This window comes from Pinus tabuliformis, chromosome 8 (assembly GCF_031772625.1).
Source record: "Pinus tabuliformis cultivar Carrire ecotype Pingquan chromosome 8, CPIR1, whole genome shotgun sequence".
In the NCBI taxonomy this organism is placed as follows: domain Eukaryota; kingdom Viridiplantae; phylum Streptophyta; class Pinopsida; order Pinales; family Pinaceae; genus Pinus; species Pinus tabuliformis.
The window spans coordinates 1,166,781,067-1,166,808,306 of record NC_142294.1 but is presented as its reverse complement, the minus strand read 5'-3'; the positions used below and the strand labels follow the sequence as shown (position 1 = coordinate 1,166,808,306).

General features: G+C 39.3%; 1 protein-coding gene across 3 annotated transcripts in view; it reads left to right on the top strand.

Moving 5' to 3' along the window:
- Window positions 1-27,240, top strand: part of LOC149239504 (casein kinase II subunit alpha-2-like) — a 350,158-nt gene that overhangs the window by 71,443 nt on the left and 251,475 nt on the right. For all 3 annotated transcript variants that reach the window (XM_089373440.1, XM_089373438.1, XM_089373439.1), the window contains one exon: window positions 7,643-7,800. In XM_089373440.1, the coding sequence (XP_089229566.1) occupies window positions 7,643-7,800 (158 nt within the window). The remainder of the gene's footprint in view (window positions 1-7,642; window positions 7,801-27,240) is intronic.

Genomic DNA, 27,240 nt, shown 5'->3' with positions numbered 1-27,240 from the left:
CTTAATGAAGGCCACCGAGAACTTCCTTCCACCAACTCTGCCGACAAGAAGGGTTTCTGATGCTTCCAACGCCCTGTCTATGTGAATATCCACTCCAAAGACACAACTGGGTCTTGCCTCCTTTTTCCTGCAAATTTTGGGCTTCTTCCTCTTTCCACCCAGATCCTCCGGCTTATCTCCTCCCTCTACAGCCTCAAAAGACTCAGAACGCTTTTCAGACTGTAGATAGCTACCTTCGTTTGACTCCTCAGCCCGCCTGGAAACCCCACCCGCCGATCCTACCAGGTGAAATAGGTTTTGACTTTCTTTTCCTGCAACATTAACGTCTGATCCCGGCTTTTCAACCGTCGAGGGCCGAGCAGAGCTAGGTAGCTGCCCTTCCCACATTATATTTCCCCCAGGACTCCGGGCGATGGCATTTGATACCTTAACTCCCGCATCCGCTGACCTATCCACGTTTCCTGACAACACTGCCTGCAGCGGGAAGAAAAGTTGCAGGTTCTCCTCTGATTCTTCCAGCCCCCAACATGCAAGGAGGTCTTCAAGAGATGGATCGATGTCCAAAGATTCCTTTTGTAAAAAGCACCTCCGCACTTCCCCTGCACCCAACGCCATCTTTGCCAGACAGAAAAAACAAGCTCCCTAGATCTGGAATCCCTGAGTTGGGAACAAAAACAATCAATTGCAAGAGATATAGAACAATTAATTACAAGAATGGAGCGACGGGCTGAGGAGAGAAAGAGAATGAATTCCTTCATCGATTCTCTATATCCATCATCACTTCCACAGAATGATGTTATCCAGTGTACCGAGAAAGTGCAACTAAAAGATCAAGAGAATGACAAAATAGCCAAAATTCAACAAAGCAAGGAAGTGTTAGATTGCGAACATAAAAATCTTGTGGATATACATTACAAAGAAATAATGGAAAAGGATGAAGAAATTTCTCGTCTCAAGGACCACATCGAAAAATTACTGGCACAAGTGAAGAAGACTAAAGTCTCAAAGAAAGAACTCAAGCAGCATTTATCAGAACAAGAAGAGGAAAATTTGCGTTTAAAGAACATTAATAAAAATTTATTAGAAAAAATCAGAGATCTAAAAGATGAAAAACTTAAAATTCAAAACATTGAAAATAAGGAAGACCTTTTACGTTTGAGAAACCATAATCAAAGTCTGCTCAATCAAACTAAGAAACTTAAGGAGGATAAAAAAGCATTAAAAGATAAGATGGAACAAGTCACTCAAGTAGAAGTATCAGAATCTCCAGTCGCAACCGTTCAAGTTGAAAATAAGGGAACGAATACCGACCCTGTGAATATGACAACTCAAGAAGACAAGTCAGTTGAAGAAACAACACACGTAGATGTTGCAGTTCAGATAATAGACATCCCAAGTGAATGTTCCATAACCAATTCAACAACATCTTCGCCAGAAGAAAATCTAAAAACTTTATATCGACATCCGAATCATGAGAGTAGACAACTCAACCATGCTACGTATCAGGACCATTCAGACCAGAAACAACAAATTGATGTTCCAGATAATAGTGATGTAACCTCAATCCCGTCTTATGCTAACAAGTCGCTACAAAATTCCAGTGATCAGAATATTACACAGAAGATTAATCTAGGATGGTTTGATCCCTTCTCAGTGCGACAATTCTGTTTGTCTTTAAGAAGATCATATCAGGTTGTATTGACGAAGATGACTGTTACAAGATAGAGAGATGCTTGAAGCCGAAAAAGAGATCAAGCCTTTTGTCATCAACAAGCTTTGAGGACAAAACTTGTTGAGGAAGGAGGCAATGTAACGAATAAAATATATAAATAATATAAATATAATGTAAAAGATAATAATCATAAACAATAGTTAGTTAAGCTAGTAATTAGGTTGAAGAGGCATGTCTAATAGGACATGACTCTTCATGAAGAGAAACTTGCTTGGCATATAAGCAAGCCTCTCGTTCTCATTTGTAAATCATTCGTTCTTATTCTTATTCATTTTATTTAATATAATATTTATATCCTAAATGGATATCTTCATATTCCAAGACTTTTGGAGTAATTAATCTTAAGAAGGAACTTTGTTCGCTTCAGAGAAAAGAATGTCTAGCCGCAGCAAGAAGAGAGTCAAAGGGACAACGTGAGGAGGTCTAGAAGGCAACATGATATTCTCTATTTGTTGTAGGTGATAACGTGGTGAGAAAGGGTTGTTTTGAGGTGTGAATTGGGCCATTCTTGGGTGCTTTTGTTGGGCAGAGAAGGCCGCAGATTTGGAGGACAAACAAAGCTGTTTTGAGGGCAGTTTGTGGAGGTCTGGAGGGAGGCCGAAGGCTACAACAGCTGTTGTGCTAGGCCACGGGCCATAGCCAGCAGCTAGGCCATCCTTTGGTGTTGCGTTTGGGTGATACAAGGCACAAAGGGGCAGCGTAAGTGTGGAGGGCCTCTCCCTTGGAGAACCACAACCCTAGAAGGGCTTGCTTGCTGAGTTGCGTGGAGGTTGAGGGCAGCGTGGTGTGCCCTAACCAGTAGTGCAGCAGTACAACAGTGCAGCGTGGTGACAACAACATTTGTGGAGGTGTATTGGGTCAAGATGTGACCAGTATTTGGATCAGTTAAGGGCAGCCTGTGGAAGTCAAGGAGGAGGGGCAGATCTGGTGATTAGATGCCCTATACTAGTGATAGATTCCACAGTGATTGAGCAGCAGAAGATTGTTGTGCATTGGGTCAAAGTGTTGACCATTGCTTGGGTCAGTTTGTGGGATGCTTGTAGGAGGCCTTAGGAGTTGTTTGGAGGTCACTCATCCGTGTATCCCAAATAAGTTGGTTCCCAACTTGTTTTCCTTCACCTCATTTCCATAGGGACTACCCCCCATAGCCTGCTGTTGGGAGACAGCTAGAACAGAGTGGGTAGGGATCAGAGTGACATCCCCCGCCCTGAGCGGTTGTCGCGGTGCTTGTACAATCTGAGCGAGAACAGAACTTCCAATGCAATTTATTACTACTGTAACCTTATATTCAGAGGTCTGCAAATTTATATCAGACTTGCAAATTTATATACCAGCACTTAGAAGATGATGCAAGATGTCAAGAATGAGCTAGAAAATCAAAGCAAGAGACCTTCCAATGACTGCCAATTAGTTTTGTGACCACTTATAAGCTATAGATCAGACTTTTAACATTCAGATCAAACCTTAAAAGAGCATATATCAGACCTATATCAACTCAGAAAATCAGTGATTCAGTCCTCCAAAAAGCCAACAAGGTGCCAAACAATTAATGCCAAATGAGCTCCAATGATTAGTTAATGAAATTAAGTGATTGTTTAATGATATCTTGTCACTTTTAATGTTTTTTATTAGTGTTATGGGACTAAATGAATGGCTGTAGCAAAACAGAGAAGAAAATGAGGGATAGAGAAGCAAACCAAGTGGCCAAAGGGCCTAGTTGAGGGCTAGAAGGCTTGGTGATGACTTCCACTTCTTGCAACCACAATGTTAGCAAGAAAATCACTGCAACACAAGATGTTAGTCTACTAAAACAATGCAAAAATCAGAGATGACTGAATATAGGGCTAGGGCAAGGCTACAAGGCTAGGAAAACCCCAACACTAGGGCTAGGCCACAAGGCCTAAAAAGACCTTGAGTGCGATAAAGAAGCCCTTAAGGGCTAACGTCAAGCCCTAGAAGGCTGACGCAGGGCAAGGGAAGGCCCTAAATGGGGTTGCGACACAAGGAGAAGGCCCTTTAGGGCCCGCGACAAGGGCACAAGGGAGGACGAGGGCTTGGAGAGGCAGCCCAAGGCTGCGGCTAAGCAAGAGGGGGAGGCCGAGGGCCCTTGGAGGGTGTCCAAGGCCTGTGGCTGGGCCCGCGACAAGGGCACAAGGGAGGACGAGGGCTTGGAGAGGCAGCCCAAGGCTGCGGCTAAGCAAGAGGGGGAGGCCGAGGGCCCTTGGAGGGTGTCCAAGGCCTGTGGCTAGGCAAAAGGAGGAGGCCAAAGGCATAGGAAGGGGCTGTGGCACCCCTGGAAGGGAAAAAAGGGCAATTGCAAGGGGATAGAGAGGAAGAGGGGGGCTGTCTAGGCTCGAGGATTCTTTGGCTAGGCCTAGAAGGTGTAAAAAAAATTTCAGACCCCTGCAATCACAAGAACTCTGCCACAAAACGCAAAAAATCACTTCCTTGGGGCCAACGTCTTCCCTCTTCAGCTGGATGTTGAGTTTCTGAAAGCTAGGGAGGCTAGATCTTACCCTCAAGGGCCTAGATCAATTTTCCTCGTTAGGATGAATAGCCTAGGAAATAATTGTTGCTTCAAACCCTTGAGCTATCACCTGCACAAATGAATGAAAGAATTCCAAACCCCAAATATATACCAAAATTTCAAAAACCCCAAAACCCCAAGAGCTACAAAATAAAACAAGGGTTAGAAATAATTTACAAATATTTACAAATTAAAATTATAAGCTCTCATTAGCAAATTAATTCTTTTAGCCCAAGATCGAATGGAATTTTTTTGAGAATTTTGAAAGAAAAATTATGGATGAATAATTTCAAAAGATAGACTGACCAAAACCCTTCTGCAAAATAATTCACCACAATGAAAGCTTAGAGCCCAAACAAGGTTGACTCTTCTCCACAATCTGTGAACTTGGAGCCCAAGGGCTAGTGTACTTGTAAATCTCTATAATTTCTCAAGATAAAACTGTTAAATCATATGGTGAATTAGATTACCTAAGGTAACTCGTACCAATAGAATGTTCTTATCATCGACAAATGAAATAATAGTTTAAAAATTATTCAGCACAATATAGGATAAACACATAGCTAACACATACCACAGATCAACAAATAGAAGAACACCATGAACTGAACCCCAAAGTCTTTCTATTATGATAAAAAATGTTCCTAGCAGAGCAACAACTCAGTACCAATGTTACAAAATTACCACATCCAGAGATGGGAAATAGAAGCACAATAGCTTCTTTATATAGAGAAAACCCCTCCAAGTGGAAAATAACAATTAGTTGGCTTGATCCTCGTCAAATTAATCTCAACCGTCGAAAATAATTTGATCATCTTTTAATCTCCACCGTTGAATTTTTATTTTTGAGGAAAAAATTGAATTTCTTGTAAAAACCCATTTTTATTGATCCAAAAATTAATATTTTAGATTAATTTCCTCAAAATTTTGACTTTGACCAAAGTCCAAGGGCTCAAATTTTCTTAAAATATCCATTTTTCCCTTGGTGGAGGACCTCCAAAATTTGATTTCCTTTTGACCCACGAAATTTTGATTATTTTCCACTTGGAGAGAAATTAATTTCTCTATAATAATTTTTTGACTCAAAATTAATTAATTTTCTGGCTTAGAATTTTAATTTAATTTAGCCAGAAAAATTAATTAATTGACTATAGAGGGGATTTAATAATTTTTCCACCCTTAAATATTTTAGCCATGGTGTCTGACTATGAGAGACCATGCACTAAAATATTTTTACATCAAAATAATTACAATATCAACCCTTGAAAGGGGAAAACACCTTTAGACATAAACCCTCAATAATTTACCCAATTCTACGACACAATATGATCTAGTATGAAACCAAGTGTGCTTATAATAAAATAATTTAGCCATGGTGTCTAATTACGAGGGACCATGCACTAAAATTATTCCTAAACACACTTTTACATTAGACTCGATAAACACTAAGACTCACCTAAGACTTTGTCAACGAATTCCACCATAGCTTTGGGGTTATAGCTGGAAGAAAAACTCTGCCGATTAGGCGTGTTTACAAACACACATAATTTAGGGAGGTTAAAAAACTTCCTAGGATGAAATCCTTTGCCAAAATTAGAGGCTTACCTAGGTGTTGTTACATAATTAAATGGTCATACTAGCATAATTTACAATAAAACTTGCAGAAATTGGGTTTACAATGACATATTTATGCTAGTTGATGACTTTGAACCCTGAAAAATTTTGCACACTGCTTCCTTGGACTATTGACAAAATTGTGGATAAGAACCCCCCTTTCTAGATTGATGCCACTTAGTGCACTTGTGGTTAAATATGAGTAGACGCTTTGCAATTAGTGCACTTACAATTTTTCATGAGTCTTCTTTCTATAGCATATGCCCAATTTTGTCATATGATACTTGGAGGTTCATTCCATTCCGCTAAATTCAACAGATTTTGTTTCTTGTTTAAATATTTATCGAGCACAAAGGTATGCATTACAATTTTCATGCTATTAGCAATGGAGTCTTTGGATAAGGAAATGTTTTTGGTTCATATTTTCTGTTTTTCTGCAGTTGCTTTAAGTTGCCATATTTTGTTATATGCTTTGTATGAGTTCTCTCAAAGTCTCAAGATAGTGGGGTGGATATGTCCAAATTATATTGATCTTTATCAAATCATTTTCATTCTACTTGGTTTTAAAATGCTTAGGTATTTTTAGGGATTAGATGTTTCCAGAAACCATTAAATCTAAAACATTACAAAAAGTAAGGGATGCCACATGGGATTGTGGTTTAGCGGCAAGCAATGAGATGATTGCATATTATTGTTGATACCTGGTTCAAACCCCCCTGGATGGGTGCAGATAGGTCCAGGTGCAAGCCCTGGGCGATTATGATGGCATAGACACGCCCCTCATAGCACAGCAGCTTAGCCAAAGGGACTGCTGTAAGTTTCTATAAGCAGTGTATCCCCCAAGATATAAAAATAAATAAGGAACGCATTTGGATTCCTTTCATGGTATTTGCATATGTAATTTGCAAAACTATTTTGCATATAGTATCTCTCAAGGTGCCAATTGAGCTGCCATGGAATATGACTAATAGTTTTTGTGCTTTCTGTATTGTCATACCATTGTATGCTTGTTTTTTATTTGTATATGGAAATACTCAACATTTAGAGTGAACAAGATTTTGTTCAAGAAAGTTTTCAGCAATTGCGTAATTGGATGGAGATTTATTATCTACTAAGTAAATTTGGAACTTTTTATATAATGTTGAGATGATATCCTCATTCATTTTTAGGATCACTGTGAAAGCGACAATATAATTAACAAGATATCTTGTGACTGCAGATCTAATTTTTGAAAAAAACTTGATTAAAAGAACTATATTTCATCATCCCTGTACCTCTATCCCCTGGAAATTGGGTACTAGGTAGTGCCTTCCAGCTATCCCAGATTCCCAAAAACCAGTCTCTGTTCCTGAACATTTTTTTTACATGGAAAACTTCCTTGGGAAAACCCTTCAGGTGCTTACTCACATTTAGTGAATGGAACCTGGGATAAATGCTGCTGGTGTACATGTATGCCTAAGCTTGAGGGACAGAGGTGGATTTGACCTTGTCAGCTCCCTGGCCAATCTGAATTCAGTATGAAAAGTCAAACCACTTGAGCTAACCCCTGGGGCTTGACTCTCCCACTTGGTTCAACATATTTAAATCACTGCCACCTTGGTGACAGTGCCTTTCTCTTTTATAGCACACCACTTTGTCCTCTTAAGTATAATTTGCTACAGTTTGCCTCATCCAACTTACTCGTTTAGAACATTATTATGCATATATGGGATATAAAGAGAGAATCCTTTTTGTAATATTAGTTGTTTGAGCCAGGCTTTTACTCGCAGGCACTGGATTACTGCCACTCACAGGGCATTATGCATCGAGATGTGAAGCCGCACAATGTGATGATTGACCATCAGCAGCGGAAACTTTGCCTGATAGATTGGGGACTTGCAGAATTTTACCACCCGGGAAAGGACTACAATGTTCGGGTGGCTTCCAGGTAAGATACTATGAAATGCAAGCCTTGATTTATGTAATCTGCATCTACTCTTACTGGGAAATATTCTAACATAAATGGATGAAGTTTTGGTTTGTTGGGGATTGCAGTATGTTGCCCACTTTCACACAAACATAACATGACTATCTGGTATACTCATATGTGACATAGCCATGCCTTTCTGTTTACTCTTCACAGATATAAAGAATTGTTCATGAGAATTTTGTAATAAATCAAACAACTAAACAGTTTATTAATTTGAGGCTTCTGCGATCCATATTTTGTGTGGTGTTATCTTCCGGAGTCATCGCATTCATGTTTTTTCGGAATCGACATTTTGAACCAACCTCTGTGGTTCATCATCAAGATTAGATCCATGAATGAATAAGTCAGAACTCAATAGGGTTAATAAATAAAGGTTAGGGTTGAGAAGGGAAACATCTGACAGGTTTGATGATGAAACATGTCGGCTGTTTCCCTTTCCAACCCTAACCTTTATTTATTAACCCTATTGAGTTCTGACTTATTCATTCATGGATCTAATCCCGATGACGAAGCACAAAGGTTGGTTCGAAATGTCGATTCCAAAAAAACATGAATGTGATGACTCTAGAAGATAACACCACACAAACTAAACAGTTTGTTCAGAAAAAATAAACTCAGAGAAATAACATCACAGTAAGAAAATGTGTAGGAGAATAAGTATGACAGACACTTAGAAGCAATGAAATTCCACAAACTGTCTAAGGAGGGGACTGCTCAGAAAAATGTCTATTTTTTCAACAATATTATAAAATTTGTTTCTCTTTATTGCCCATTATTTTATAAGAACATATCTAAAGATTCCAAAACAAGCCTAACTGGCTGCAACGGCCTTAACAACAGACCTACCCAAGCTTAGAGAGGCTGGCATGATAAACCTAAGATAAATGAGGCCTGCATGCTAATTAATTTCAGTTTCATTCATGCAAGAATTAATTGCGCAGACCATGCTAAATGATATCAATCCCATTCCTCCAACCCTCAACTGCAAGGCTCTTATGCATGGTCATATAGAAAGGCATTTACATGGCAGCTCATAGATTCATCATGCATGTGTATGGTTTTACTATGTTTATTTATTTATATTGTTGAATACTACAAGGCCATGTTGGGTAATTCATACGGAGATGCAAAAAGGAGGAAACAGGGATAACTGAACTTTTAGAAAGATTATGCAAACCATCAAGACCATATTTTGCATAGCAGTCTTCATGGGAGGGACTATCTTGTGGAATTTTGAGAAGTGGATTTTATCCATTTGTCATTCACATGGATGATATGGTAAACACACTTTTGTCACTGGAGAAATATTATGAGCTCTTTGTCAGTTTTTGTAGCATTGGATGGTGTTCTAGTCTCAAAACATTATGGAGAGGCTAAAACACTAGTTTTCCAAAAATCAGAAATTGTGTCTGAAAATTCCACCTAGAAATGACTCAATTAAATTAATTGACCATAATTAAAAATTTCATAAGGCTAACTTAGGAAAATGGTTAATTAATAGTAATTAATTGAGAAGATGAGAATTCTCTAGAAACTCACACGGATCGACTTGGGGATGATCTGAACCATCGACTAAGTTTTAATCGTGGTCGTTAGAGTCTCAACTGGAGATTATAAGAAGAGGTCGATGGGTAGATGGAGAAAACACAAGTGTAGATACTCAGTTATCTAGACAGTTCGAATTCCCCGTAGCAGGAGTGATTGGGCAGTGGAGATCGAGCCAGCGGGTGAGTAGTAGGTGGCAGAGGGGCAACAAAGCAGTATTCCGGAGGAGTTTCCAGTTACGGAGAGTCAAAAAGAGGAGGCTGAAATTTCCTTTAGGAAGCAGTGCAATAACTGTGCAGTTGCTTCCGCAAAGCAATTTGATTAGGCTGAAGGGAAGGTCGTTTTCAGTTCCAGAGGCCACGATTCCAAAGTGCCGGAGGGACAATTTCTGAGTCAGCGGCAGGCAAAATGGCTTAATTGGAAGCAATTTCGGGCTGAGCGTGAGAGGGTCTACACAGGTGTGACATAGGGCCTGCACAAAGTAGGTTGGGAAACTTGCTTTTCAGAGGCAGTCAGGTGCCGAGATTGTTCGGAGAGAGGGTAAAATCCCTCAGTATAGTTTTGCCAGTATTTCTCTTGGGTAGAAACACTAGTTTGGCTACATTTTATTGTTCTTAGAAATTCTGTTGCTGCATAATAATAAAATCCCTCATTGCTGCACTGATTTTCCCACATTGGGTTTTTCTGGGGACAATTGTCTAAAAACAATGATGTCAATTTTATTGTGTGTCCTAACATTTCTCAATTCCTATTTTTGCTTCCGCAATATTTTTTATGGTGAAGAAATTGCAGGGTGAATAATTCGTTATTTTTCCGTAAACAAAATAAACTGCATAATTAATTTACCAGTTAGAAGAATTATTTCCAGTTGTTGCATGTCATGGAATTTTCACATGGTATCACAACATATTTGACAGACGGGAAGTTCAGAAGTGAAAGAGAGAAAATTTTGCTATTCAGAGTAGGGTTGCTGGGGAGCGCCCCCCCCCCCCGGTCCCCCCTCTTGAACTTGCTCCCAAAGTGCACTCTGGGTGGAGCGCATCAAGAGCGACCCTGAGAGCGCGCTCCTGAAATTCACTCCACGTGGGAGCGAATTTCAAGAGTGCACTTCCTATTTTTTTTTCACTCCCTACCAATTTAGGAGTGATAGAGGGAGTTATTGAAGATTGAAAACAAGAATTTGGCCCTAGTGTTGATATGCAGTTCATGGTAATGTTAAATTCTTAAAGTAAAAGTGACATTCTCCTTTATCTTTCATTTTCATCCTTTTACTTAAGTTTTTAACATTACTATGAAATGTATCAGGATGTTTGCGAGTGGTTTTGACCTCATTGAATTTCATATGCACAAAGTATAATTTTAGATCTCACTCAAAATCCAATAGACTTCATTTTTCAAGATTTCAGGATGTTGAGAAATCTAGGGCATCAAGATTAGGTGATTTCTCTTCTAATGATAACTACTTGTGAATGATTTTTACTTCATTATATTATGATCTTCTCTTTAGTTAGATTATTATAGTGTTCTTCATCAAACAACTACCAAAGCATAAAAAATAACAAGACAAGAGACACAAAATATAGGTGATCAGCCAAGGCCAAAACCTCTCCCACTTTAGAGGATAACCCAAACAAATTCTTCTTCTTATAGAGACTTCAATTGACAAATACTAAGACCTAGACCGTTGACCAAGGGCCCTCCAAGACCAAGACACAAAGCTTCCTTGATGAGATCCTTCTTGCTTGAGTCAACAATAGTCAAACCTCTGCTTCTTCCTTCTTCTCGGCTACCCTTTAGAATTCGGCTTCCTTTTCTCTTCTTCAAACCTGCAACTTTTTCGGCCTCCTTGGAAACCCTAGTTGCAACACATGTGAGAGATATATGGTGATTTAACCCCTTAATCTTCTTCACTTGGACTGAATGGCTGTCTTCTCCAACTCGACTTGATGAACTGACTTATATACTTCTTGATTCGACTTCTATCACAGCAAGGAAGACTTCGACCCTTTTCTGCAGTAGTGACACTCCTTTTCCTCGCACGTGTGAGTGGAGATCAGCCCTAAAACATACCCAAACAACTTCGCTCTTCCTTCTTCTCACTGGCTATGAGACTCCTTTCCAAGTGTTTCTCGCACTCCTAATTGCAGACTTGCTTGACCAAAATTCCCTGCCTCAAATGAAATCCAAGCTGCCTTATATATAGTGGTTTTCCCATCAAATAAGCCGACATGAGTGAGGGTGAGCCAACATGTCCTTCGGTGTAGATCATTTACTCCATCTTGTAGCCGACTTGAAGGAGATGTTTTTTCTTGGTCTTGGTGGGCCTTCTTATCCTTTTAATGACTCATATAAAAATGTAACATGCGCAAGAAGGGTCCTTCATACATGATGTTGACTCAATTTGACTTTATGACCAATCCTAAGCGTTCACAATGGGAGCCTTACCTAAAAATAAAATTCCTTGCTTATGAAAGCCATGAGACAAGCATTACAATAATAATTTTTTTTTTTGCATCAATTACATAAAATCACAATTACACATGTCATTATGAAGACCGAACCTAGTTACACTTTTCAACACTTCCTCTTAACTAGGGAGGTATTCATAAGGGTACTTGGTCATTCTCAATTTGAAGAATTCTCATAAGAAGGGTCGTATTGGTAACCCATCTGTATAGCATCATATCAACAAACATTGTCACATAGCAAGGCCTTGACTAACAACTCTATCTCTCCACAAGATCTGAGCTCAATGTTGGCGATACTAATGATGTATAGACAACCTCATCATTATCTCTCTCGGAACATACCCCACTTGGGTTCTCAGGGTGTGTTCCACCAGGACTATTCTTATCTTCGATTTCCAGTCCTCAAAAAATATCGGTCCTCAACGACTACTCTTATCTTGGATGCCCTAACTCATCCTCAAAGAGCATCGGATGCCAGATGTTTACCCAATCCTCCATTCTGTCTTCCCAAGTGAAAACAAGAATGATGTGTGTATCTCTCCCTCTTAATTAGGGAGGACATGCCTATTCCAATGAAGGAATGTACTCATTCCTACAGAAGTAATGTACCTAAGGTCCCTCTTGGCATAGGAATTTGCTTCCAAGTTTCTATCAAGTAAGAAACTTGTTTCCAGGTTCCCTCTTAATTAGGGTCCTACAACAGCTCCTCAGGTGGAGATATGGGACAACTAACTACTTGAAGAACTCCTCCTCACGATGTCATGAACTTCTCTTCTTTATTCAAGAGTCTTCATGTTTTGGGACTTTTTTGTAGGGCATAGACCATCCATCACTTTCATCCATGAGTCAATCATGTCATTATTTCTTTCATCGGAAAGTGATTCATCAGTTCTTATCTGGCTTCCTACATGACATGCTGCTTTCTTCATGCCATGTTTTCTCAAGGATCTTTCATCCTACTACATGGACATTATGGGTGTAAGATATCCATAGATCTTCCCTTGGAAGCGCTGCATAAGCCCATCCAGATATTATTCAAAAATAAAGGAATGGACATTAAATCCAAATTACCTTTGTGATGGTCTTTCATCATGACATCTTCTAGTTTGCATCAGCATCCTGCATACACATTACCACATCTTCTGAAGATATATACTATCAAGGGTCTCTTTCTTTTTCAGACATCATCAAAGTCCTCATATCTTTTATGGAGATATCCTAGTGAAATCTCTGAGTCCTCGGATGTTGATTTCATTCTTCATGGTTTCACATTCCATGATCTCTTTCCTTCTTTCTTTACACATTTTCTTCCTAGGAACTTTTAATCAGAGTTCCTCCAATCACGGTCAACCACCTCATTTTTCATATTAGGACATATTATGTTAATTTCATCTAGACAATGTGTGACTCTTGCTTTCCTGCATCTTTTCAAAGGAGGAGATTGTTTTTTTATCTTGCTCTCAAGATAGAGCATTTGTCCATGTTACCTGCAACCATATGACATGACTTTACAATATCGAATGTAAGCATACATACCTCATTTTCCTTTATGTCATCCAAACTTCCTTCAACAAGTTCCTTGATTGAAAGAACTTCAATCCCTTGATTTGCTTCACCTCTTTTGTCATCATACCATCATCCCATGAATTCCACAAGTTGGAATTCTTGATGAAACCCTTGCTTTCTTTTGATTGGTGAATGTTAATTTTAGGTAACAATGGTATGTTCTATGCTTAAGAGAAATTTACTTCAATTTCTTTATTAGCCCAATAACAATATCTAGTTTAGCAATCACATCAACATGATAATAAAATGCAGATAGAACATAAACATAGATAGTAGAAGACAAGCCAAGACAAGAAGACACAGGATGTGGCACCAGCCAGGGACAAACCCCAATGTGGGGAAACCCTTGATCAATTCTTCTTATATTCTTCAATAGTTCAACAGAGAGAGAGATAGTACAAATTACAAATCTGATAATTTATGACAGCAGCAAGAAGCCCTAACCAAAAAAGTCAACGCTGGTCAAATATGACATAATTCTTCCTCTAAACAGCTTGGTCAAACCTAGTCAACTTTGACCTCCAACAACAAGCCCAATCAACCCAAAATAGTCTGAAAAGTCCAGTCAAAAATTGGTCAACGAAAGTCAACTTGCGGCCAGCCCTAGGGCAGTCAATGCTGGTCAAAGGAGAGGTCAGATTGCCTCGATTTTAGTGCCCAGATCTGCGACCTGCTAGGACAGAGATACCTCACCCAAACCACAGTCAAAACAGGTCAACACTTGAGGTCAATGCAGTCAAACAACAATCCTACAGCTCGGTCAACATTGGTCAACACAGTGAACAGAATTCGTTCTTCTTCCTTCGCACGTGTGAGAGATAACTGCCCAGATTTGTGTACCCAATCACAAGAGGAGAGAGAGAGATGATGAGATGAGATGGTGATAAAATGACTTGAGGTCTTCTCCTTTTATATGCAATGTTGAGAATGAGTTGGGGGTTTGAATGCCTGTTTTCCTTGCTGGCCGACCTTGACAATTTGTCCATAATATAAATAAATTCATATCTTCATATGTACATGTCGGAATCGGATGATCTTTAGATCAATCCTACACCTCTCAGAGAGAGGAATCCAAGAAAAATATCAGCTGTCACAAATAAGATGACCCATGTGGAGTTTGGCCCTAGTTGCCAATTTTAACAGTGAACCTTCCGACGAAGATTCCAATAGAGGATCTTGAGTATCCTCATCCAACAAATGTTTCCTTTTTACTGATGTATGATGAGCTTTGTACTAGATGATTTTCCCATAAGTACCACTTATGTTTCTAATGAGGTTTCCAAGAGCTATACCTTCCCATGGGTGACTGCCATAGACTTCAACTATCTTTCATGCTTCTCTATGATGATGTCACAAGATCTTGCTTTTAATGCTTTTATGATGCCATGATACATCCTGTCATAGCATATCTTGAAAATAGGAACTTGAAAAGAACTAGGAGAGAAATACTATCTTAATCATAATAGAGATCTTTTACTTCCTCTTTCTTGGACTTCTTCTTTTCAGTTTCCTCCACTTCTTCGATGATATGGGCTTCTTCTCTACCTCTTTTGTTATTTTCTTTCTTGAGCTTAGAACAATCTCTATTGTAATTCCCATACTCTTGACATCCATAGCATTGAATCTTAGCCATGTTTTCTTGAGAACTATGCTTCTCGAATTCCCTTTCCTTTCAGTAAATGTTTGACCCTTTTCACTTGGTCCTCCATCACTTTTTGCTTTCGACCTGTTTTCTTCTATCTTGCATAGAAACCACAAGTTGTTGAATGTGATAGCTTTCTTTTCCTTACGAGTATTTGATACGAGGTTACCTTGTTCATCAGTTAATGCATTTAGAACAATGGAGAACATTTATTGATCAGATATCATCTTTCCTAGATCTTGCACTTGAGTTCTTATTTGAGATGCTTTTGAGAGACATGTAGATATCCCTTCATCCTTTAATACCTTCAATTTGTATAGATCAGATCTAAGTGATATGACCTTTCTTATCGCACTTTCAGAGAATAGTTTTACCAACTTATCATATATCTCTTTTGATGTCTCCAACTCTGCTATATAGGGAATGAGGGGATCTTTGACAGACTCCATAAGAATCTCTTGAGCCCTTAGATCCCTTTCCATGTATTCAGATAGTGCTTGTCCTTTGAATGGTTTGGAGACTTTTCCATTGACATGATCAATAACTTCATTTTCTTTGAGGACTATGTCTATCCTCCTTTTCCATGCAAGGAAGTTCGATGACCCAACCAACTTATAGATCTCCTTGCAAAATGAAGTCATTTTACTAGATTAGATTATAGAAGAAAAGGTACTAGTTAAGTGAAGATATAATCTTCAACCTGATCCCTTCGTTGATTGATGAAGATGTCTTAATGCTTCTTGGATGATCTTCTTCTAGATGAAATCCTTGCTTCAATAAAAGGGAGATTTCCCTTTTGATGATGACAACGCCTTTTGATCTAGCTTCTTTTGGATGAGTAGTCTTTTAAGATACTTTCCACTCAAAGATTAAGTGTGGATCCCAAGAATGCTTCTTTGATTGAACTAGGGTTTTTCTTCAAGATAATAATGTGATCTTTGTCCTTGAAGTGCTTCTCTTGGATGAATAGATTTCAAGTTGCTTGGATTTGTAGATTTCTTCAACTTGAGTAGTTGTAGGGTCTTGGCCTTCTTTTCTTGATGATGATCCAAGACTACTTCAATCTAGGGTTTTGACACTTCTTCGTAGATTTTTGACTTTGCTTTGAAGTCCTTCAAGGTTAGATCCTTGAGTGCTTATGTACCCCTTGATAAGATGCCCTTCCTTGAGATTGCCACCTTAGCTTTGATACCATGTTGAGAAATCTAGGGCATCAAGATTAGGTGATTTCTCTTCTAATGATAACTGCTTGTGAATGCTTTTTACTTCATTAGATTATGATCTTCTCTTTAGTTAGATCATTATGGCGTTCTTCATCAAACAACTACCAAAGCATAAACAACAACGAGACAACAGACACAGAATATAGGCGATTAGCCAGGGTCAAAACCTCTCCCCCTTGAGAGGAAAACCTAAACGAATTCTTCTTCTTATAAAGACTTCAATTGACGAATACCAAGACATAGACCCTTGACCAAGAGCCCTCCAAGACCAAGTCACAAAGCTTCCTTGATGAGATCCTTCTTTCTTGAGTCAACAATAGTCAAACCTCTACTTCTTCCTTCTTCCTGGCTACAATTCATAATTCTGCTTCTTTTTCTCTGCTCCAGACCAACAACTTTTTCGGTCTTCTTGGAAACCCTAGTTGCAACACATGTGAGAGATATATGGTGATTTAACCCCATAATCTTCTACGCTTGGATTGAATGGCTTTCTCCTCCAACTTGGCTTGATGAAATGACATATATTTCTGGATTCGGCTTCTAGCACAACAAGGAAGACTTCGGCCCTTTTCTGCAACAGTGACACTCCTTATCCTCGAACGTGTGAGTGGAGATCAACCCTAAAACATACCCAAACAAATTCGCTCTTCCTTCCTTCTTCTCGCTGGCTACGAGACTCCTTTCCAAGTGTTTCTCACACTCCTAATTGCAAACTTGCTTGACCGAAATTCTCTACCTCAAATGAAAGCCGAGCTACCCTATTTATAGTGGTTTGCCCATCAAATAAGCCAACTTGAGTGAGGGTGAGCCGACATGTCCTTTGGTGTAGATCATTTACTCCATCTTGTAGCCGACTTGAAGGAGATGCTTTTGCTTGGTCTTGGAGGGCCTTCTTATTCATTTAATGACTCATACAAAAATGTAACATGCCCAAGAAGGGTCCTTCATACATGACATTGACTCAATTTGACTTTATGACCAATCCAAAGGGCTCACAATGGGAGCCTTACCTAAAAATAAAATTCCTTGCTCATGAAACACATGAGACAAGCATTACAATAATAATTTTATTTTTCTTCTTTGCGTCAATTACATAACATCACAATTACACATGTCATTATGAAGACCAAACCTAGTTACACTTTTCAACACAGGATTGGGGGGATTGCAATGTTTCCATTGGATTTTGTCATGTACTAAGGTATCTAACTTGTATTTAATCAAGAGCACCAAGGCCTCTATGCAAGGGAGACTCTCAGTAATCAAGAGCAGCTAGGATACTAGGGTATGGAACTTGTATTTAATCGGGAGCACCAAGGTTGTTCGACTATGCAGGAGGGGACTCTCAATAAATCACGAGACAAGAAATTAGAAATTTCTCGTGGCAAGAGGGTCAAGCAGTAGATAATAGATTTACTTGTCTTTTCTAGTTTCTAGTACTTTTTATAACTATTGACTCTTACATATTTATTATGGTATTTTCTGTAAACAATATATGACAATTTAAGTTTGAAGTTTGAAGTTGGCATTTACTACTCATTGGTAATGAATTATGAATATGATGCTTCGTGAAAATTGAAAGTTGAAACATTTCATTTCATGTTAGATATTTTTGCTATCGTTTGGTTACTTGGTAATGGTAATGATTACAAGTACAAGTTACAACTTTTGTGAACAATGATGGTAAATGTGATATATCGAATTTTGAAAGCTTGAAACCTTAATATTGATGAATCATGAGACTCGGTATGTTGTATGTTACTAACTTGTGGATGTGGTTGATGAAGATTATAACTTCTAAATGATTGATGTTATATTGTTCAATCCATGTTTTTATGCTTTTTATATCTAATTCATCATTCTACATGCCTTTGTTGACATATATGCATCAAAATATATAAAATTGTATATTATATAAAAATTTGCTCCCGATTCGCTTCCAAACTGGGAGCTTTTGAAAATGTCGTTCCACGCTCCCGCTTCCGCTCCCGCTCCCAAGTAACCTTGGTTCAGAGAGAGCAGTAGGCTGAAATTTTCAGGGGTTTCACAGTGCCTGGCCAGGTAGTGAGACTTGTTGGGCAAGGGTTCGATTTTCCAGTTGCAATTACAGGAAAGTTGGATTTGTCCAAAATAGTGATTCCAGTAGGCAAAGGGAGCAACAACTAGTATTTTGGCAAAGCAAATTTCTTGCCTGGGCGCAGAAGGGTTTTGCAGCAACTTGCTAGTGTAGAATCAACACCAAGTGGAAGAGAAAGTGCACACATAAGAGAGTTTCTCTCTGAGGGTTTCTAGTTCAAAAATCCAATATTTCCAGTTGCAACAGGCAGAAGCAACAAGCAATTTTTCTCACTCTAGAAGGTGGTGCGAATAACAGAGCTAACAATCGAACATGTGAAAAAGGGAGATTTCCATCCCAGTTCGAGTTTTTGCAGAGATGGCCACAGTCGGGCTTAGAGATCAGGACAGGTTTTCTAACTATATCATCTGGAAGGCTAGGATGCAATGTTACTTGGGAGCGGGAGCGGGAGCGACCATTTTCAGAAGCTCCCGGTTTGGGAGCGAATCCGGGAGCGATTTTTTAAAAATATATATATTTTTTATATTTTTTAATTTTTGATACATATATGTCAACAAAAACATGTAGAATGATGAAATAGACATAAAAAACATAAATTGATCATTGAACCATATCACATCAATCATCTAGAAATTATAATCGTCATCAACCATGTCCACAAGTTAGTAAAATACATATTACAACTGCAACATATTGAGTCTTATAAATCATGATTCATCAAATTCAATATTAAAGTTTCAACTTCAAGCTTTCAGAATTGAAAATTCAATAACATTTATCATCATTGATCACCAAAGTTGTACTTGTAAGCCAAGTTTAACCATTACAAGAAGTAATATCGAAGATATTTCTAAGTCCTAACTTCTAACTGTTAACATGATATGAAATGTTAAAAATTTATAAAATGAAACATGAATAATGAGATGAAATGAAACAACTTTAGTCTTTCACAAAGCATCATATTCATAATTCACAATCATTACCAATGAGTTATAATTGCCAAGGCCCAACTTCAAACTTCAAATTTTCATTGTCACAGTGATATAATGTTTACAAAAAATATCATAATGTCATAATGATATGAAAGAGTCAAGAGTCAAGAGTCAAGGACTCAAAACTCAACAGTTATGAAAACCAAAGTCTAATAGAAACTAAAAAAGACAAGTAAACTGTAAATCTACAAGTGGCCCTTGCCACGAGAGTCTCCAGGAGTATAAGTAGGTCGTGGTGGTCTTCTAGGAGTCTCCCGCACAGACCGACGACCAGAACTAGAGCCTCCACGCGAGGGTGTCGATGGAGGTGGTGACAGCAATGGAACAAGACTCGGGCCCCGAGCACTGCTACTAGTACTGGATGGTGGAGGTGGAGGTGGCATGGCTGCTGCAGCTGCTTCATTTTCATCCCTTACAAGCTCCTCTTCTAGTTCTTCAATATGTACAATGCCATCCTCCAAATTGTCGTCCTCAGGGTGATTGTCCCAAATTTTATATGTGGGATCTTCATTAGCCCGATCACAGTAATGGCTCAACAACCTCAAGTTGTAGTGCACATAAACCAAGCTTTCTGCTCGGTTTTCGTTGAGTCTGTTTCTTTTCACATTATGTATATAACTGTAGGTGCTCCAACACCTCTCTGCAGAAGAAGAATTTACAACCTGTGAAAGAACTTTTTTTGCCAATTTTGGCAAAAGTCCGTGGCCGCCATATGTTTCCCACCATGTGAGAGTATCAAATTTATCTCTGTCGTCCATTGAATGGAAGTTACCATACAAACCACTGCCACTGAGGTATTTGCCTATTTCAAGGCGCACAGCTGCACATTCCTTCCTGTCAGGTATCAATTTTTCTAATGCTTCCAAATATCCTCTAGTTACCTCTTGATCTAAGTGGGGTTTGGTCCTAACCCCACCCCCTGCTGCAGGTTTGCCCAACCAAGATGAAGAGTAGTATTTTGGCGTAAGGATATACGCCAAGCAATGTAGTGGAACATTAAGCTTATTCCACCGTTCACACACACAATCATGAATTAGTTTGTACAAGTTGGGATCTCTATTATGAACAATATCTTTTATTTGCCCCAACATGGTATCCATTTGCTCATACACCTCGCCAATCACTGGTTTGTCTGTATCTGCAAACCGAATCATGTGATAAATTGGCTTGGTGAAATCCAATACCTGCCTCACACTTGTCCAAAACTGCCCATCAAGAGCGGCCTCCTCCACCATTTCAAAACCTCCCATGTCAGCTGCATTTGTAGCCCTTTCCTTTAATACCTGCCAATGTGGACTTGATACCATGCTAGCTAATGCCTCTCTTACCTTCACAAGTCGCCTGAAGGTGAGGTAATAGCTACCAAATCTTGTCTTCGCAATCTTCAGCAACTCCAATCTCGAGTGATTGCGGAAAAGGCCAATGGGTATTGCTATGATTTGTAATAAATTTTATCATTTGTTTGCCTTTCTTGTACAAATCACCAATCCATTTGTATTGTGCATTTTTGTTTTTGACAATATCATGCAACAAAAGGTTCAATGTGTGAACCAAACATCCAGACCAAAATATGTTCGGGTATTTATCCTCAATAATTGCTCCCGCTGCCTTACAATTAGGAGCATTATCAGTGATGACTTGGATGACATTGTATGGGCCAATACGCTCAATTGTTTCAAGTAATGCTTCTGCAATGTTGATAGCGGTCTTGAACTTGTTTGAGTAATCATGTGGAGCTAGAAAGATGGGACCACTAACAGACACAGCAAGAACACTTATCAATGGCTTGCCTTTTACATTTGTCCATCCATCAGATACAATGGACACCCCATAGTCAGTCCAAGAACTTGTCATTTTATTCAAAGAATGTGATATTTTTGCTTTTTCATGATCAAGGCCAACGGTTCTTGCCTTGTCATACCCAGGGCTCTTGTATCCTTTAGGGGCATCATTTATGGCAGAAACCATTTCGTGCCAAGAAGGTGAGCGTAGAACATTGAATGGTATCCCACATGCATAGAGAAACCTGTAAACTTTTGAATCCACATCATTCCTACACCCCTCATCAAGGAAATCTGATATGGTTCTACGGCGTAAAGATGATGACCCTGTGCCTCCATGTCCATATCCACTGCCTTGGGAGGATGCTGAAGGAGTTCTTTGTGAGCTTGGTTCAAAGAAACCCCTTGATCTTTTTGTTCTGTATTGGGCTTCCTCCTCTTCCTTTATGTATTTGGCTCTATCTGCTGTTGACACCGCTGCACAAGTTTTGATTCCTATTTGTTTCTCTCCATCCCATGGCCTTTTCCCGCAGAGGTGTCTTCTAGCACGGGTGTATGAACCTGTGTAATCAGTGTTGCAATGGGGGCAACGAAATTTAGTGGTTCCACCCCCTCTCCCTGTTTCAGCCCTTTGAACATATTTCCACAGTGGAGTTTGGTCTTGTTTAGTTTTTTGAGGGTCATGTTCACCCTCCTCCACCTCCTCCTCACTGGGGTTTTCACCCATTTGACTTCCTCCGGCTTCTTCATCCACCTCTTCAGTTTCAGGCCCCCTCTGTTTCCTACTCTCCACCACCATAATAACCATAAAAGGGACCAGGAAGAGGAAAATGCCAATAAATATCCCTAGGTCCATGGTGTTTGATGTTTGTAGGGTTTGAGTCTTGAATCTGCAAATTAATTTAGTTTATTGGGATTAATTCATTTAATTTATTAATTTAATTTAAATACATGATCTTTAAACTCAAACAGCTAAATTAAACTAACCAAATTAACTACATAACCAGCTAAACTAACTAAATGATTAAGTTACTTACCTCTGCAGGCTTGCTCCTCGCTCCTTGGCACTTGCTCCTCGCTCCTCAGCTCTGGCTCCTTGCTCCTCAGCTCTTGCTCCTTACTCCTTTGCTCTTGCTCCAGCTCTCAATCTCTTGCTCCTTACTCCTCAGCTCTTGCTCCTTACTCCTTTGCTCTTGCTCCAGCTCTCAATCTCTTGCTCCTTACTCCTTTGCTCTTCCTCCAGCTCTCAATCTCTTGCTCCGGGAGCTCGGGAGCGATCGCTCCCTAAGTCGCTCTCTGACAGACCAGGGAGCACAAATTTTTTTAAGGGAGCGCGCTCCCGAAAATCGCTCCCGTCCGGGAGCGATTTTGGGAGCGCGCTCCCGAACCGCTCCCGAGCCGCTCCCGCCCGGAGCGCGGTTCGGGAGCGGGTTCGAGGGGGGGGGGGGGCGCTCCCCCGCAACATAGCCAGGATGTCTTTCCTGTTAGATGAGCAAGACCTCAAAACCTATGCAAAGAACGTTGTGGTAGAACCTGCCAATCCAGATAAGCTAAAAGAATTCAAGAAAAAGATGGCCAAGGCGAAGTAGATGATCCTGGATGGAGTTCGGGATCATGTATTCTCACACATAGCAGCCAAGAACATGGCCAAAGAGATGTGGGATGCTCTCGTGGGGTTATATCAGAACCCTTCCGAGCAGCGAAAAATGTTCTTGAAGGAAAAACTGAGGAACTTCAGGATGCAGAAAGGTGAAGGCATTGATCCCTTTCTCACCAGAATTCAAGATATTCGGGATGAGCTTGCAGCCTAGGAGAAGTGCCTCAAGATAACTAGCTAATGCATTTAGCCCTGAACAATGTCTTCGAGGAACGGGAAATCTTCGTGTAAGGTATTTTGGGACGAGATACGTTAGCAGGGTGGGACAGGATGTGGTTAGACATGCAATAGGAAGAAATGAAGCGAACCTTAGTAAAGGTCTCCATTAGCAGCAGTAGCAACAAGTGATAGAAAGGTGTGGAAGAGGAAGATAATGTGGCCCTTGCATCAAAGGGGAAAGCAAAAGGTCCCGGTCATGGACAAGGCTCACATGGCAAAAGAAGAAAAAGAAGGATCTATCTAAGATCAAGTGCTTCAGGTGTGGCAAGTTTGGACACTATAGTACACAGTGTCCTCAAAGAAAGAAGGACAAGCAGGAGAAGCAGGATCAGGCGACAACATCCGCAAAGATAGACAAGGCATCCTCCAAGCTAGAGGAATATTTTGCCATGTTTGCAGTTATACCTCTAGGAGTGAGGTGGGACGATATGGAGCTTTAGTCCCAGAGTTGCACAGAGATTTGGGCAGGATCCAATGAGATGAGCATTAGAGTGTGTTTGCATTAGATGGTGTTTCCTCATAGATCAATATCTTGCTACAGGGGCCCACAATATTCAGTAGCAAGAGGATCAGTGTTAGTTGTTATAGTCAGATTCTAGAGTGACAGTTGTAGACTAGTTGCAGTCAGATGCAAAGGAGCGTAGAGAAGTGTTGACAACAGAGCAGGAGGCTCAGTGCAGAGTCAACAACAACACAAATTTCTTAGTGGACAGTGCAGAGGCTAGTAGCAATCAACTGCTCAGGAGACAATTGCAACACAAAGACATAGTTGATTCAGTATTTTGGATGCTTCTAAATTGCAGTAATTGCAGTAGCAACAACAAAAATTGAGAGGGAGTGTTAGTTGAGTGCAGATGCAGAGTTGGCAACAGTACAAGATGTACAGGGCAGTGTCAACAGAAACACAGATGCAATAGTTTGGTTCAACTACATTCAGTGGCAAATGAATCAGAGTTAGTGCAGTAGTTGGTGGACAGTGGCAGACAACTACAGTTGTCAGACATCAACAACGTGGAGGAAGTTGCAGAGACAGGGTGTTGTGACAATTGTGCAACACTAGTTGGAGAGAACACCTTTCTCGCTAAGAGGGAGTGTTAGTTTTTGTAGCATCGGATGGTGTTCTAGTCTCAAAACTTTGTGGAGAGGCTAAAACACAAGAGTTTTCCAAAACTCATAAATCGTTTTTGGAAATTCCACCAAGAAATGGGTCAATTAAATTAACCGACCATAAGTAAAAATTTCCTAAGTCTAACTTAGGAAAAATGGTTAATTAATAGTAATCAATTGAGAAATGTGAGAGTTCTCTAGAAACTCACAAGGATCAACTTGGAGACGATCTCAACCATCAATTAAGTTTGAATTGTTTCCGTTGGAGTCCCAACTAGATATTATAAGAAGAGATCGATGGGTAGATGGAGAACACATGCAGATACTCAGTCGCCTAGGCAGTTTGAATTCCCAGTAGCAGGAGTGATCCAGTAATGGATATCGAGCCAGTGGGTGAGTAGCAGGTGGCAGAGAGGCAATAGAGCAGTATTTTAGAGGAGTTTCCAGTTCCAGAGAGTCAGAAAGAGGAGGCTAAAATTTTCTCCAGGAAGTAGCGCAAGATTTGCGCAACTGCTTCAACAGAGCAGTTCGATTAGGCTGAAGGGAAGGTCGTTTTCAGTTCTAGAGGTTGGGAAGATTTTCCAGAGTGCCAGAGAGATAGTTTCCCGATCAGCAACAAGCAAGATGACTTGATTGGTAGAAGTTCCAGGCTAAGCATGAGAGGGTCTGCGTAGGGGTGATGTAGGACCTGCGCAGAGTAGGCTGGATGACTTGCTTTTCAGAGGCAGTAAGGTGCCGAGACTGTTCAGAGAGGGTAAAATCCCTCAGTGTATTTTTACCAGTATTTCTCTTAGGTAGAATTGCCACTTTGGTGACATTTTATTGTAATTAGAAATTTCGTTGTTGCATAATAATAAAAACCCTCACTACTGCACCAATTTTCCTACATTGGGTTTTTCTGGGGACAATTGTCCTAAAATAACGATGTCAATTTTATTGTGTGCGCTAGCATTTCTCAGTTCCTATTTTTGCTTCCAATATTCTTTTTGGTGAAGAAATTGCAGTGTGAATAATTCGTTATTTTGTCGTAAACAAAATAAACTGCTTAATTAATTTATTAGTTAGAATAATTACTTCTAGTTGTCGCATTTCAAGGAATTTTCACATCCTTAGTAATAAATACCTTTAGGCCTGAATAATTTTGCTGCATGTCAAATAAGATTAATGAATAATTTGGTTATGCCTCTCTAATTGTGTTACTCAACAATATGGAAAACCTAGGAAGATATTGACATATTTAAGAAAAAAGAAATTATACCCAAATATTCAAATATGATTCTGTCAAGATTGAAGTTGAGTATTTCATGTACATGGTTTACACAAAACATGATTGCTATGGACCTTGGGAGGACCTAAGCTATACACACATCATTAGAGGAAATTTCAGCCTAAAGTGCCCATGAAATTTTCACGTAATTTCCATGTCATAATATGTAAACCAATCAAAATCCTTTAAATTTAAAAAGATGTACATGAAAATATTTTGGAGGGAAAAGAAAAAAACCACATTTTTAATTGTATTTTTGACTTATTTCCTTATTGGTGTACTCAAATTTCAAGTGTAGACACTCGTTGGATGCGGAATTAAATTATGTATCCAACGAGTACCCATTATGCATACTTATGAGAAGACCCACATTGATAAAAATTGTAATGTATCTGCAATTTTTATCAATGTGGGTCTTCTCAAAAGTATGCATAATGGGTACTCGTTGGATGCAGAATTTAATTCCGCATCCAACGAGTGTCTACATTTGAAATTTGAGTAAAAATATAAAGAGATAAATAAAAAATACAATTAAAAAAGTAGTTCTCTTCTTTTCCCTCCAAAATTCATAACTCTTATTATATTATTTTAACTATTATTTTATTATTTTTCCTTAGGAGGCCACTTCTAGGCTGAGATTTCCTCTAATGGGACATTAGTAAGTGTATAGAATCTACATTAGATTTCATCAAAAATTTTGACACTCATTACTGGATTGTTTAAAGGGAGCACCAAGTTAGCTTTGAATTGCTCATGGAAAAGTTGATGGAAGCTCCTATCCTTTTTTTGTCAAACTCAAGAGAGTGTTTAGGAAACAGATCTCTTCGTTTTGCATAAAAGGAAGATTATATGATTGAGAATTCAGCTTATGGTTTCCTTAAATTTCTATACTGGTGAATTCCTATTTTATTAGTACTTTTGTGCTTTCTTGACTTTGTCTTTGTTAATTTGATCTACTAGTGAGGTAGTGCTTTCCAAGTCAAGGAGCTGAAAAGGGCCCATGCTTAGGTAGTGGTTGCAAGGAAGGACAACAAATGAGCTGTCATTTGAGACAACAGACCCTTGATTTGTGACTCCTCTCCCTTAGGCTGGTCACATCCTTGACCTATGAAGTGATTAAATTCATGGTGGGTGAGGGTGGTATTTCTATAGCTTGTTGGAATAGTAATGTTGTTTGATATTCTTCAAGGACTATTTAGGATGTTATTTGGGGAAGGGATATTATTTTTCTTAGAGATACTCATGAGCGCCTTGAAAGGGTCTTTCCTCCCATGATTAGGTTACCAATAGTTTTCAACATTCATACATGAGACACTAAGGTTGAGTGGTGTTTGGAAATCCATGGGGATATTGGAGATTCTACCTCGAGTCAAGGGGGGTATCCATATTTCACTCTATGTTCCTCAAAGGGCTTGTCTCCTTGGGATGTACTAGTAGTTGAGATGATTTTGTAAAATTTATTTGTGACCAAGACCGCCTCACTTTGTAATCATTATTTAATATTGTATATTATGGTGATTCTAGGTTTGGCTTAAAGTCAACCTAGTCAACACTCATTTATTATACTCCTAGGTCGTTAAGGCTGATATAGTCATCATGGTGGGCATTGTAACCCGTCATTTTGCATGAGGTCTATACTAGTAAATTTTTTCACTACCCTCATGATTTTCACCACAAAGAGCTTTGGATGGTTAGGGTGCTTGCTTGGTTCTATGAGTTGTTGATGACATGGATTTTGATGTGCTAGAGGACTTATGGTTTTTTTCTTGGTATACTTTCTTATCATATAGAGATAGCGTTACACTTGATCATGTGATGTTCTAGTCTCCACAAATGTTGAGGTTCGAAATTAGG